The sequence below is a fragment of the Macrobrachium nipponense genome, chromosome 22 (genome assembly GCF_015104395.2).
Source record: "Macrobrachium nipponense isolate FS-2020 chromosome 22, ASM1510439v2, whole genome shotgun sequence".
NCBI lineage: Eukaryota > Metazoa > Arthropoda > Malacostraca > Decapoda > Palaemonidae > Macrobrachium > Macrobrachium nipponense.
This window is the reverse complement of record NC_087213.1, coordinates 55,244,255-55,259,544: the sequence shown is the minus strand read 5'-3', so window position 1 is coordinate 55,259,544 and position 15,290 is coordinate 55,244,255. Positions and strand designations below refer to the sequence as shown.

Genomic DNA, 15,290 nt, shown 5'->3' with positions numbered 1-15,290 from the left:
AAGAGTAGGATATCATGTACTTCGAATGGGATTTTTTTTTTTGTGGCCACAGATTCCGTGTTCCGACAAAATGGAACTGCTCCTCATCACTTCTGATGGTGGAAGTTTAATGAAGGAATTCTTTGTTTCTCTTAGCCCTAAACGACCAAGAAGACAAGTGAATTTTTTGTTTTTGTCATTAATCTCGCATCAGATTCAAAAAATGGAGGGACTCGGCAATGGGTTCTTGCCAGCATAGTATGTCTGGCAAAAGAAATAAATCCCTCTATTCCTGACGCAACGCTTTCAGATAGAAGTTTAGTTGCCCAGGCAGGGTACTTACATTTTCATCTACAGAAGAAGAGATGGTTTAAACGTTTGCCTACAGAGTCTTCGGGGTGCGATGAGGGCTCAAAATGCTTCCCAGAAGGTATTCAGAAGGATACAATAAGAGCTAGAAATCAGGGTTCCGCCCAATTTCAGCTCAGAGTCTCCTTCGACTTCCAGACTCCTTCCCTTCCTTCGGGCAAGGATAGGGAAGATTCTGCAACGAGGAACCTCATCAACATGTAAGAAGAGTCTCGTTAGCAAAAGAAGTGTTCACGAAGGATCCTCCTCGGAGGAAGACTCTTCTCTCTCGTATTGTTAGATATCCTGTCGTCTACTGGGTGTAGCTGACTAAAATCACCTCCCCTTGCCAGGGCCAAAAGCTCAAAGGGGAAGAATTTCTTCCACCCTTCTCCAGTCTCCTGATAAAAACTATGTGGTTGTTCAGGACTCTCGGACAATGTAGCGCCAGCCAAGCGCCAAATGCCAATACAGGCGAAAAAACGCCAGAGGCGGACAGTTCCAAGGAACTCTGTCATGGTCGGATACTGAGAAGGAGAGCGGGCCTCCAACCTGGCGCAAATGCACCAGAGGCGAACAAATCGGACAGATATAAGAGTGTCCGATGTGGACATTGCCAGACAGCCTAGAGACTCTTCCAAGCTCGAAGCTCCAGCAAGTGTGGAGGAGCCAAGCCAGGCGCAGGCGCCAGCCAGGCTCTAGGAGCCAGCCAGGCTCTAGGAGCCAACCAGGCCTCTAGGAGCCAACCAGGCTCTAGGAGCCAGCCAGGCCTCTAGGAGCCACCAGGCTCTAGGAGCCAGCCAGGCTCTAGGCCGCCAGCCCCAGGCTCTAGGAGCCAGCCAGGGGCTCTAGGAGCCAGCCAGGCTCTAGGACCAACCAGGCTCTAGGAGCCAGCCAGGCTCTAGGAAGCCAGCCAGGTGCCAGGCTCCTTCAAGGCTAGGCTCCAGTCAGGATTGAGGATCCATCCAGACGCAAGGCTCCTTCCAGTAAAGAGAAACCTAAAGCTCTGTCATGTAAGAGGGCTAGTCCCCATTGATATGATACAGGTAAGGCTCTGCCATGTAAGTGGGTCAGCAGTTGGCACGATCCGAGAAGGCTCTGTCGTGTAAGCGGGCTAGCCCCCATTGACATGATCCAGAAGGGTTTGTCAGTCATAGGTCCCTACCTCGCTGAAACTCTTGAGGCATGCAGACTCATAGACAGTTAATCATGAAGTCTTCTGCCAGGCTCCAGGTGCCTTCCAGGCGCAAGGCACCAGCCAGACGCAATGCTCCAGCCAGGCGCGAGGCGCTAGCCAGGAAGGAGGAGCCAATCAGGCACCAGCCAGGCGCGAGGCGCCAGCCAGCCGCCAGCCAGGCGCAAGGCGCCATCTAGGCGCGAGGCTCCAGCCAGGCTCTAGGCGCCATTCAGGCGCAAGGCTCCAGCCAGGGCGCGAGCGCTAGACAGGCTCTAGCGCCTGCCAGGCACGAAGCGCTAGCCAGGCTCCAGGCTTCACCCAGAAGAGATCTATATCAAAGAACGCCCTGGCCTTCTTTGAGACATTGTGATCTCCTAAGCACTTGATAAGTGCATTGATGATTCCTTCAAACAGCTGAGAATTAAAAAAGTGCATGAAGTGCGAGCTTTTCCGAATTCTTGTTCTTTCCTAACAATATGTCATAAGGACATATTAGCTGTCACATACGGGCGAGATGCAACTCTGTGTTTGACTTCTTCCCATTATCCGAAGGATGTCAAGATAACCTTCGAGGGATCCTTCTCTCTTGGTTGATACGTGTCTGCGGATACATTGCTGGGATAGGGAGCAGATATGATCCTTAACTAGTGAGTTAAATTTTATTTAACGTCGTGTTTTTTGTTTTTTCTTTGGGTTGTTTGAAAGGAGTTTGTAGATAACTCTTTTCAACTTAAGCACTAACCTCGTGTTAGGATCAGGTGATCGGATCGGTGTTGTGCTCCTTAATTATGCCACTAGGGCATAGGCATATTGTCATGTAAGAGGCTCTGTCGAGTAAATGGTAAGACCCCATCGACAGACCCACAAGAACTCTTAGCCATAGGTCACATCCTCGCTGAGGCTCTTGAGGCGAAGCAGATTCCTAGGCATTAGCCATGGAGTCTTTCCGCCTGATCAAGTAGGAACCAAGGTTTTATTTATTTATTACCTACAACTATGTTGTTTACCTGTCTATTCTAAATAGTTGTCTCTTTCCCACCACCAGGGTGTCAATCCAGTAAATAGCTAAGTATATATCTGCTGGGTAAGTTCCATGTACAAAAATGATATTGTTAAGATACAATAAAGTTTTGTACATACTTACCTGGCAGATATATACGATTGATGGCCCACCCAACCTCCCCTCAGGAGACAGGTGGAAGAGAAAATCTGGTTCTAGAACGGTAATCGTTCCTATTCCTGCCACCCAGCGGCAGGGGCGGTAGATCACCTGACCTACCTGCAGCGTGTGCCGCGAAATTCGAATTTCTGTCGGGGACGACGGAGTCTATAGCTAAGTATATATCTGCCAGGTAAGTATGTACAAAACTTTATTGTATCTTAACAATATCATCTTTCTTTATTTAGAAGACATAACTGTTGCTGCCTTCATGCGGAAGTCTTGGTATCATCAGGCCTGAGCTAGAAGACTTTGATTAGTTAGTCTATCTCAGTGGCTTTTGTGCACAAATAAGACTATTAATGATGTGAACTTTGTAAATATATGTATACTGAATTTAGAAGCATCTTCCAGGCAAACATTCAACAGATTCTTCAAAACTCTAGATCAGCTGATGATGATGATGGAGAGGAGGCAGAGGAAGAAGTGGAGACCAGAAAGCAAAGGCTTCATAACAAGGCAGAGCAGGTATATCTTGTTTGCATCTACTATATTCTCATTGGTTTTGTAACTTTCCACCAACTGTTTTTTTATGTATGGGACACAAATCCTTGAGAAAAATTTCTAGCAATAAAATTTTTTTAGAATCTTATCATTTTCAGTTCCTCCAGTTTTGAAATTTTTAAGAATTTACCATATGTTTATATAAGATGTAATATAATTTCTGGGCTCAGCCTGTGTTGCCCAGTGAAATACTTCCTTTAGTGGATATTTCTAAGGTAAAATATTGCTATAATTACCAGAGAAAAAACTAAAATAGTAATGCCAGAATAGACTGGCTCGCTCACCTTTAATAAAGGTGTCGGTATGGTATCTGGGACGAGTGGAAGCCACTACCAGAGGTCCCTTGCCATTTAGGTTCTCCCTTTCTCAATATCCCTCGTCTACGGAGGAGCCGATGCAAGGCCCCGCTACCCACTACTACTACGAATAACGCCTTTATTTTCATTCCTTTCGATAGCATCGCTCACACCACACGCGTTTTTTCCTTGTGCTGTGTTTTTCGCTATTTTGGATTTCTTTCATCATCAACATGGACCTTCAAGCTACTGCATCCAAGTTAAGTACTGCGTTTAATGTTTGGGATTATTTTGAGACGGTTTTTGACATTTTATGCCTAATTATCTTAGGTTATATGTACGAGTGGTAAAACGTGCGTTGCTGGTCCCGCGTCGCCTTCTTGGCTTGCCAGCCGCATGATGATTCCCTGCTTTCTTGCAGGGTTACCTCAGGGAAGCGTTCTTAGTCCAACATCTTTAATGTACTGGTCAACGGTCTACTAGAACAAGTTCCTGTCGGGTGGGTGCATTGGTCTGGCCTTGCTGATGATTATGCAATAATCTGTAGTAAGTCCACAGCTGTTGAAGCTTGTCCAAATGATCCAGACTGCTATTAATTGCTCAAACATCATGGGCCAGTGCTAAAGGGGTTCAAATTTTCACCAGAAAAAACCAAAGCTATACGATTTTGTCGATTAAGAAGAGTGGAAGAGATCCCTACGTTGTTTTTAAACGATTCGATTTTACCTTATGAAGATAGCATTAAGTATCTAGGTGTTACATTTGATAAAAAATTAACTTTTACTCAACATGTTAATGAAGTTGTATGTAACGTGAAAGCTTCGACTTAATATTCTTAAAGTTGTATCTAATTTAACTGGGGGCAGATCGAATTACCCTTTTGAGGATGTACCATGTTGTTTATGCCTAAGCAAAATTGATTTATGGTTGCCAAGTTATGGTTGTGCGTGCAAGACAACACTGCAGAAATTAGATGTTGTCCATAATATGGCTTTACGTATTTGTACGGGAGCTATAGAACTTCACCAGTAGAAAGCCTATATGTTGAGTCCGGTTGTCCCCACTATTTATTCCGTAGGGAGGAATTAGGCTTAAGAGTCATATCAAGAATACTTACGTCAAAGCTAAACCCTAACTATAAGTACGTTAGAGAACCAACTGACAGAGCCCCAAATAGACCTAGATTGCCAAAGCCGCTTGAAGTTAGCTAGCCAGCTCTGCCAGGGAGGTGGGATTACTACCCCTGCAGTAGCTGAAATTTCGCCCTCAAAGTTTCCTCCTTGGAATAGGCCACACATAGAAATCTGCCCAATTAGGGAAAGCAGGTGCAACAGTTCTGATGATCAGTTGAGGGCAAGTTTTCTTGGATCATGCTTCTGAACATGGTGATTCTCATCATATATATACTGATGGCTCGAAGGTTCTGATGGTGTTGGTTGCTCTGTAGTGACTAGTGATAATATAATTAAAAAGAAACTTCCATCTAAATCCTCTGTTTTTACAGCTGAACTGCTGGCAGTTTTGACTGCTCTTAATATGTTTTTTACTAGTTCTTGTACTAACAAGGTTTTTTACCATTTTTACTGACTCTTTGAGTGTTTTTATCTTCTCTCAAAAGCCTAGTCTCTTGCCACCCTTTAGTGCAAGAAGTACAAGATTGGTTTTATCTTTTAATTAATAGAAGAGGATTTTCTGTTAGGTTTTGTTGGGCTCCGTCCCATGTTGGAATTGTTGGGAATGAGCGAGCCGACGCTGCTGCTAAGGCTGCAACTAGGCTTAGGCACATTTCCAACATGGGCGTCCCTGTTTCCGATTTTAAAAGTACCATTTCGATTTTATTGTAGAGACCAGTGGCAGGCCCACTGGTCTACTTTAGATAATAATCTTAAATTAAGTCGATTAGGCCTTCTGTTCATCCTTGGCCTCATAGCCGGATGGATAGAAGGTCTGAGATAGTTTTTAGCTAGATTACGTATTGGCCACACTAAATATACTCACGGGTATCTAATGATGAGTGGAGCGGATAGGCAGGTTCCTCGCTGTTCCACTTGTCATGTGGATTTGACTGTGGTGCATATTTTGGTGGAGTGCCCTCATTTTGAAAACAAACGTAGAGCTTGTTTACTGGCAAATAAGTCTCTTGGCGATTATTTTAGGTGAAGGTGCTCAGGCAGAGCAAATTATGACATTTTAAAAATATTGGTCTTTTTTATGAATTGTAATTTTCTCTTAATTGTTTTAGGCTTCTTGTTTGGTTTTTATGAATGAATGATTTGTATGTTAATCGGTTGTGTGTATGTTTGTTTGTACGACAGTGACTTTTATTCCTAAAGATATATATGCGCTGAATGGCCCCATCGGCTCCGGCGCTTGGCTATGTGCCAAAAATTTTTATAATCTAATCTAACCTGCTTTCTTGCTCCAATTGGTCTCCCATACTAATTGGTCTCGATTGCACTTCAGCAGTACTTGATACGTATATTTATTTTAAGATGCATTTGGCATGTTGTTTTATGTTTTTTAGTCCATTCACGGGGGATAGCCTACTTCCAAATCGCATGCTTGCGGTCATGGCGCTCGCTTTCCTTTCTTGCATGAAGGTTGTTATATCAACCCTTGTTTATCAGTAAGATAGGATCTATTGTCTTGTTTGCCTTACGAAGGACCCTAGTTCCTTTGTAACACTCCGTCCTTGAGCCACCCTGGCCGCTTGCCCCTCGATCATTCGTTACGGCATCTAGGCTAAGCCGCTCTGAGTTTCTAGGCTAGCATTTCCTTCATTGGATTTCGCTTAACCCTCTTACGCCGGAGCGGTAAATAAAAAATTGTCTCCCGTGTGCCAGAGGGGTTTCGGAGTGAGCGCGGAAGCGGAAAAAATATTTTTTTCAAAAAATCACAGCGCGCTTAGTTTTCAAGATTAAGAGTTCATTTGTTCCGATACGTAATACAAACCATCGGTCCTTTAACAATAGGAAGTAGCTAGCGGCCGCTGGAACGGTCGTAAGCTTCGAACAAGGGGAGAACGGTAGTTAACTGCTTGTCCGACAGTCGCGCGCCGCGCGACTGGGAGGTAAACAAATCACTTTTGCTTTCGGCCGCGGGTGTGAAGGACGTGTTCGTCATCGCTCTCTGCCCGCTTCATCGTCGTATGCTTTGTTTATATTGTGTTTTCTACTAATGGTTTGTTTGACTTGAAAATGAAACTGTAAGTACACTGTTTTCATTTTCATTACTTAATTATGAACCAACATGGAGTTATCGCCGTAGATGCGGCGATTTCCTCTCTTTTCATGAATTGAACCCTTGAATTATGTCTCAGTGCCGAGGGCGGGCGCACTCGCACCGAGTCATGTATTTTGGGCGAAAGTGTGTAATTGAAAAATGTAAGTACTCTTTTCATTATATTTTGCCCTGTGCGTTTCGTTACGAGAGTGTGATTGCGCTCGGCACGAGCCTTTTAATTTTGTATAATAGAATGCAATGAAAGTGGATTCGCAATTGCAATATTCTTTTCATTTTCATTTATTTATTTGCATGGAATTTAATTTGGATCAATTTTCGTTCTTACCGGGAATTGATCCTTACAATTTTTTTATGTGAAAATGAAATCGCAAGTGCAGTATTCTGTTTCATTTTCATATATATTTTTATGATAGCATCATATTATTGGATCAAGTTTCCGTTCTTACCCGGGAATGATCTTTTCCCCTTTAAGTTCTATGAAGTGAATTGCAAGGGCAGTATTCTGTTTCATTTTCATATTACTTTTCACTGCTGTGCGGGGGTAGGGAAGCGAAGGTCTGCCGGGAGGTCGTCGGAAAGCTCTCCCGCGACTCCCTTGGTATCCGATTCTTCGTCTTCCTTCCTGCCCCCGCTCAGCTTCTTCATTGTATTTTGTATTTGGGGTCTTCCTTGCGTTCGGGGTGGGGCATGTCTTCCCCCCAGTGCGTGAGGGAACCCCTCTTACTAATCTATCTATATTACCGCAGGTGCTACATCCGTGGGAGACGACCTTGGACAGGTATGGACCACCGCGGAGGCAGGGCGTGCCTAGCATCCACGGGCTGCTGCAGCGTCTAGCGAGGTCTGGGGCGGTCTCCACTACTACCACGGCCGCTTATGCTGCTCCCCCCCCTCCTCCTGGTCTACACTCCCCATGCTGTGTCGATGACGCCGTCTGCCGCTACTAGGGCCGCAGCCGTACCGAGAGGGTTGGGGTTGCCGCCGCCGCCTGTTTTCTTCGTGTTGCCTGCCCCAGACTTCCGCTGTTCCAGCAGCTCGCCCCTGGGACCGGCCGCCAGGACCCAGGTTCCGCTGGCTGCCGATGATTCTACGAGGCGATCGCTGGGCCTGCCGTACCTGCCGCTGATGTGATTCCCGCGGTGTGGCTTGGCTGTCCCTTCTGGGTCCCTACCGCTGCCGCTGTTCCTGCCGCTCCTGAGCTGGTTTGCCTGTTCCTGTTGCTCCTGGTTCCTGTGCCTGTCATGCTGGCTGGTCCTGCCCACGGTGTGTCTTCCCCAGTCCCAGGTCCTTCCGGACAGGTGCAGTCGGGCCGTGTTGCTTCGGCAATAGCCCCGGCTCCGGCCTGGATGGAGGACCTGACGACTGTCCTGCGTGAGCTGACGAGGGAAGAGGAGAAGAGGAAGCTGTCATCTTCGTCTTCATCGTCTGCTGCTACCTCTTCCCCTTCGACTTCTAAGGCCCATAAGCCGAAGAAGAAGAAGGCTGCCTTCCCCCCTAAGAAGTCTCCTTCGGGAACTTCTAAGGCCCGTCCCACCCACGGTGGGACGGGGGGGTCCTTCTGCTGGTCCTCCTGCTCCTTCGGGAGCGGGGCCCGTCTCCCCTTCCGTAAGGAAGAGATAGACGGGGACCAGAGGAGTATCGGTTAGCTCTGGTACTTCCTCGCCTGGGTGCTAGCGGCGATGCCGCTACGCCAGGTTCCGCTCGGTCTCTCGTTCGCGAGAGATCCCGAGTGTACGTTCTCCCTCGGGAGACCGTGCAGCCAAGTTTCGGCGCCAGAGTTCGCTCGGCGCCAAGACGCGGCACGGAGCAGAAGGCTGGTGAGAGACGCTCAGGTGACTCTTGCCAGGCCAGCGGCCGCTCTTGCAGCGACCAGCTGGTAACCCGGGTTTTCCCCCCTAAGAAGGCTCCTTCGGGACCTTCTAAGGGCCCCGTCTCGCTCCGGCGATTCGGGGAGTCTTCTTGCTGCTGGTCCTCCTGCTCCTCGGGAACAGGGCCCAGTCTTTTCTTCTACCAAGGAGAAGAAGATGGGGACCAGAGGAGTACCAGCTTCGGCTGGCACTTCCATCGCCTGGTTCTAGCGGTTCTGCCGCTAAACCAGGATCCGCCTCGGCTTCTCGTTAGCGAGAAGTACCGAGTGGACGGTCTCCCGCGGGAGACCGACGTCCAGCCAAAGTCTTGACACTCGAGCTCGCTCGCCGCCAAGACCGAAGCGCGGAGCAGAAGACTGGCGAGTGTCGTGCAGACGACTCTCGCTAGGCCAGTGGACGCTCTCGCAGCGACCAGCTGGCTGCTCGGGTTGACGTGACGGTCGCTGACCAGCCACGGGTTGAGGCGAGGAATGGGTCCCCGCGGTCGTCGGTACCAGGGCCACGGCTGGTACCAGCGGCTAGACGCGCCGAGAGGACGCTCGCCGGTCTCACCGCGTCAACGAGCCTAGCAGGTCACCTGACGCCTGCTCCCATCGGGAGCCGGGCGGAGACGGTAACCAGCAACAGCTCGCCTGACGCTAGAGATCAGCGTCGACGTTCTCAGCCGAGCCTCTCAAGACCCAGGCGAGCGGCAAGGCTAGGCCTGCTGCTCGATCGCCACTGCGGGTGGACGATCAGCAGCAGCCCTCCAAGCACGCTGGTCCTGCCAGCGAGCTAGGGGGTAGCGTCAGGTCTGCCTCTCCTGTACCTTCAACCTCCTCGGGCTACACCGGGAGGAGCGAGGTACCTATGAGTGATCGCGAGAGGTGCGCCGCTCGCGATCCCGCTATGACGCCGTATGGACAGGCACGGTCTAGGAACCGACCAGGACATACGCGCAAGTAGCTGGAGGGGCGACCGTCAGGGGTCTGCCGCTGTTCCTCCTTCTGAAGGAGGAGTATCTCGGGATCTGTTCTTGTTGGAGGGACTGGACGGTCCTACTCTCAAGACACGGTTACTCCCGAGATACAGAGGAATTTGCAGAAGTCATTAAGCTGATTCGTCAGCAATAATGACCTTGCGGAAGGATTGCCGCTCCCTCCACAGCAGAGCCCACGTCTCTGCTCGAGTCGTTTTGGGGCCCGAGAGGGAACCCAAACCGACGGTGGGGTCTGCCGCGATCGAACTTGCCGATTCTGTCTCTCGAACCAGAGTCTCTCGTCTCCGGACAAGAAGGCTCTCTCCATTCTGGCCGTCGATCAAGCTACTTCCACCTCCTCTACTGCGACAGCGGCGTTTCTACGTGTCTTCGGACACCGTATTTGAATACTCCTTCGGTCCTCCTGAGAGGTTTCGACCTCGACGAGGACTGGAATGAGTCGGAGGACGGTATCGGCTCTCTCCTGTCAGGTGTCGATCGCCCCACCCAGACGACGTTCACAGTGGCGGCAGACCCTTACCTACAGTGAGAGTTCGTAACCCTCCGCGGGAAAACGTTTTTCTCCTGACGATACGTTTTCCCAGACTCTGAGAGGCCATCGCCGCAAGGCGATGGCTGTTCCTACTCTTCTCCAACTGCTAGTTCCACTGGGAAGGCGAGCGAGTATCCAATTCCTCCCCCAATCCTCTCTCCTTACGGTTACGAGGGAAAGGGGAGGGATCTACAGAGATTTCTCTGTAGGATCCCACGTCGGGACTGCGCTACCGGGGGACTTCGGGTCCTACCTGACGTAAGCCCCGGTCGTTGAGGAGGAATCCTGCCCCATTCTCGATTTTCTACGGGAAGTCGAGAGGACCACCAGCCGATATCGTTTGACGAATTCGGTGGGGTTTCGCAGACTGCTTACAATTCTACGAATTTCTAACGCATTTAGTATTCGAGTTTTACGATCTCTAAACACTTACGCGAGACCACGGTCCAAAGTGAGCGAGACGAGAATCCCCGATATACACGATAATCGGGAACCTCGCCTATGCTCGAATTCCTGGAATTTCTAGCATTGGGAAGAAGACTGCTGCTGAAGAAACTATCTCACAGTAGGCGACCAACCTGGACTAGAGAAGATCGGACGGGAATATCCAGTTTGGCTTGAACTATCGTCTTAGTATTCTGTTCACCATTGAAGCTTTCCTTCGAGGAAGACTTCTCCTTCACTCTCTTTGATAGAGATCGAAGGTGGTCGATCTCCAATCCTTATTTTGTTTTCTTGAAGGAAAGAATTTAGGAATGGAGATCGTTGTTCAGAATCCTACAAATTATACTACGTATATTAACCTCGCGACATGATTCTACTAAGCAGTTGAATGTCCGAGGGGTAGGCGCATATCCTAGTTAATCTACAGATTGCGACTTATAAGAAAAGTATTCTAATTGAACTGCAACTCGGGGTTGCCTGCAACCTCCCAGGAGTTTTCAGTTTCAATTTTATATACTTATGGTTTTGTCACGACAACACCATTTCAACTTTTTATACCTACCGAAATTCGTTTCGCCTAAATATAATTGCTCGAGCATATCTTTTATGCTCGGTAGTTCTAGCCGAACGCATTCCTTCGTGGAATAATGGATTACCTGCAACTCAGGATGACGAGTCAGCGAGACTCAGGCTCAACTACTGCGTATTGAACTGGCCTGATAGCATCTCAGTATCAGCTGGGCCTCCGATATGCACGGTCCATGTATGTCTCTCTCTGCCCTGCTTTGATTGACTACCGAACCGTATCTCTGCCCAACAATCATGGACTTAGGTCTCTGATTAACGGGGATTCTCGCAATAATGAAGGACCTCTACTGCTGTGACGCTAGATTCCATCGCCTTCGACATTGCGAGAATTTTCTCAACAGAGATATCTCTTGGACTCTTTCATCTTTCTGTTTACCGCACGGTAACAGAAGTCTGTACAAGTCTCCCCGCTGCATCGCACTGCGATAATGCGAATGATTTTGCAGACATCTGAGTTTTGTCTTCAAAATATCTCTTTATTCGTAGGTGTACAATTGTTCATTGTTCAACCGATTACGAGATGTGTCAGAAGACATCGCCTACTCTCCGACCTGACAGCTCTACTTCCAAATGTTCAGCCCATGATAAGCAGTTCTTCAGGCGGCTTTCCCCTGTGTTTTCATTACTGAAGAACGCCCCGCTTTCATTGCAACTACGACTTCTCACCGGACAGCAATGAAATAGCGGTTAGCGTTTTTCAGTCATTTGTAAGCACAGGTTATGAATCTTGAGAATCCTTCTCCCGATTCATCTGTGAAGACGTAGGTTGCATTCAATATCTACCTTCGTCTTCAACGGTACATAGTGTTGTTTCTCCTTAGCTGAGATTCAACAACCATGAGATGTTTTACCTTCAGGGACCTCGGTCTCTAGAAGGCAATTGACTTTCGCCTGTTGGCACATGCCTTAAGAGAATCATCACCTCGCTGTCCGGCATCGGTGACAAACAAATACATTATTTGTTTGGTCTCTCGGCATAACCCTTTAAAGGCGAAGGTCACGTGACTTACTCGGATGCTTTGACAACTTGCTCCTACCGAACGCAGTCAGTCGCAGCTGTCAGAGCGGCCGAGTCAGTTACGAATTACGCTGTTTGACTTAGTTCGGTTGTTACAGAGCAATCATTACTTCGTTTTAATAGCTTGTCACAGTACCCATACCTTGACACCCACCATGGAGTGTCGTGTCCTATCCACTACCGAGAACTTCGCTGCATGGGGATAGGAGGATGCGAGACTTCGTGGCAAACGGACAGACCAGTATGGGTACTGGACATCACCGAATAGTAGAGAAGGATATGGTCATGCGACTATTTCCTTCTTTTCCTCTGAGGAACTGCATGACTTCTCCTGCGAAGTCAAGCATCCAGGGGATGGGGATCCGTGACGCTCGATTTCGTACCGAACTTCGTAGCGAAGACTCAGAACCCTTCGGTCCCTGACATTGGTTCGAGTCGTTCACAATCCCCTCCCTAATGACTTCACCGCCTTCGATGCGAAGGAGATGCTGCCTTGTCCGCAAGAACTTCTCCGTGGCGCAGGTACTGAAGGCAGGGGTCTGGTCAACCAGACCACATGCCCTTCCTTCTACCTTCGGGATATTGCCCACAGGTCCTTGGATCTTTTTTCCTTGGTGGGACCCGTGGTGGCTGCTTAACACGTTGTGTAGCGAACCCAGACCCTCGCAGGCTGAACAGCATCGAGTCCTGGTGTGACCATAAGAATGGATGAGTGAATGAGAGTGTGACTGGCTCCTCTTCCCATCTTTTTCTTCCCCTCTACCTGTGGTTAGAGGGACATGGTCGTCACCCTGCTGGATAAGGACAGATGCAGGTGAGCTACTCAACAGAGCCCCATCCTATCCCTTTCACTAGGGATAGGAGCGTATATCCACCACTTCCTCCAACAAGGGGGAGGAAGTGGATGCCAGCTTGAGACAACCCATACTTTATGTTGCCTCTTGCAAACAGGAACAAGTTCTTGCTTGCTGGTACGAAGAGATACCGCTTGCCTCTCTCTTAGTACTTCGGCCCAGAGGTCTGACCATTGATCCTGCGGTGCCACCCCGCCCCGTTCAATCGGACAGAGGCTTGATCCCCCCCCCCCTCCCTCGCTCTTTACGACCAGGGAGGGGGCATTCCAGGGATGGACGAACACCAGTTCTGTTCATCAAAAGACTCAGATTTTCTCCTCCTCCCACCAAGAAGTGAGTCTTCCTATTGTTAAAGGACCGATGGTTTTGTATTACGTATCGGAACAAATGACAATTTGTCGAAATTGCATTTTTTCCTACTATACAAACCTGAGGTCCTTTACATATAGTCCCTCCTCATGCCACCCCCTCACTCTGCGTATTTTGCATGGGTGGCCAAAAGCAAAAATGATTTGTTACCTCCCAGTCGCGCGGCGCGCGACTGTCGGACAAGCAGTTAACTACCGTTCTCCCTTGTTCGAAGCTTACGACCGTTCCAGCTGCCGCTAGCTACTTCCTATTGTTAAAGGACCTCAGGTTTGTATAGTTAGGAAAATGCAATTTTCGACAAATTGTCATTTTTTGGCTCCTTTTTTTGTTTATTGCCTGAAGTTTAGTATGCACCATCAGAATGAAAAAAAATATCATTATCATATATAAATAATGCGATATATGATAGCGCAAAAATGAAATTTCATATATAATTGTATTCAAATCGCGCTGTGCGCAAATGGTTAAAGGTAACGAGTTAACTTTTTTTTTCATTGTAATGTAACACTAAATTGTGATCATTTTGGTATATAACAATTGTAAACGATAAAAGCAAACACAGAGAAAATATTATCACAAAATAATGCATGAATTCGTAACGTGCAGACGTAAACAAATATTTTTTTCAAATATTCACCATAAATCTAAATATTGTCCTAGAGACTTCCAATTTCTTTCAAAATTAAGACAAATGATTGAATATTACTATACTGTAAGAGTATTAGCTTACAATTGCAGTTTTCGAGCATATCTGACGAGTTTAAAGTTGACGAATGTCGAATTTTTTTTTATATATTTTTTATATGCAATTATTTCGGAAATAAGAAAAGCTACAACCTTCAATATTTTTCGTTTTATTATACATGAAAATTGCGTACATTTTCATATATAAAAACTCTATGAAATGCCTAATATGAAACGGAGCAAATATTCCGAGAATGGGACGTACGTATTTCGGAGATTTGTGGCGGAGAATCCGCGCGCGGAGGGAAGGAAAGATTTTTGTTTAAATTCACCATAAATCTAAATATTTTGCTAGAGACTTCGAATTTGTTTCAAGATGAAGATAAATGACTGAATATTACTAGACTGTAAGAGTTTTAGCTTACAATTGCGTTTTTCGACCATTTCGGTAGAGTCAAAGTTGACCGAACGTGGTTTTTTTTCTATTTATCGTGATTTATATGCAAATATTTCAAAAATTAGAAAAGCTACAACCTTCAATTATTTTTTGTTGTATTCTACATGAAATTGCGCATATTTTCATATATAAAACTTTATGTAACGGCTAATTTAAAATGGTGCAAACATTACCACAATCGCACGTATGATTTTTTCGGAAGAGTTACCGCGCGGATGTAAAGAAAATGTTATTTTTTTCATAAATCCACCATAAATTGAAATATTGTGCTAGAGACTTCCAATTTGTTGCAAAATTAAGGTAAATGCTTGAATATTACTGAAATATAAGCGTTTTAGCTTACAATTGCGTTTTTCGACCATTTCGGTAGAGTCAAAGTTGACCGAAGGTTGAAATTTTGGCAATTATCGTTATTTATATGAAAATATCTCAAAACTGATGAAAGCTACAACCATGGGTTGTTTTTAGTTGTATTGTGCACAAAATTGCGCACATTTCCATATATAAAACTTTATATAACGGCTAATTTTAAAATGGTGCAAACATTACCACAATCGCATATATGATTTTTTTCGGAAGAGTTACCGCGCGGACGTAAGGAAAAAGTTTTTTCATAAATTCACCATAAATCGAAATATTGTGCTAGAGACTTCCAATCAGTTGCAAAATTAAGGTAAATGATTGAATATTACTAGAATATAAGCGTTATAGCTTACAATTGCGTTTTTCGA

The 15,290-nt window shown here is 46.7% G+C and overlaps 2 protein-coding genes across 4 annotated transcripts in view; both read left to right on the top strand.

The window, feature by feature from the left end:
* LOC135198691 (E3 ubiquitin-protein ligase TRAIP-like) overlaps window positions 1-15,290 on the top strand; it is a gene marked incomplete at its 5' end in the record, with an annotated part of 425,152 nt that overhangs the window by 258,773 nt on the left and 151,089 nt on the right.
* LOC135198683 (uncharacterized) overlaps window positions 1-15,290 on the top strand; it is a 68,994-nt gene that overhangs the window by 22,446 nt on the left and 31,258 nt on the right. Inside the window, exon 3 of the mRNA XM_064226506.1 lies at window positions 3,078-3,191. Within this exon, the coding sequence (XP_064082576.1) occupies window positions 3,078-3,191 (114 nt within the window). The remainder of the gene's footprint in view (window positions 1-3,077; window positions 3,192-15,290) is intronic.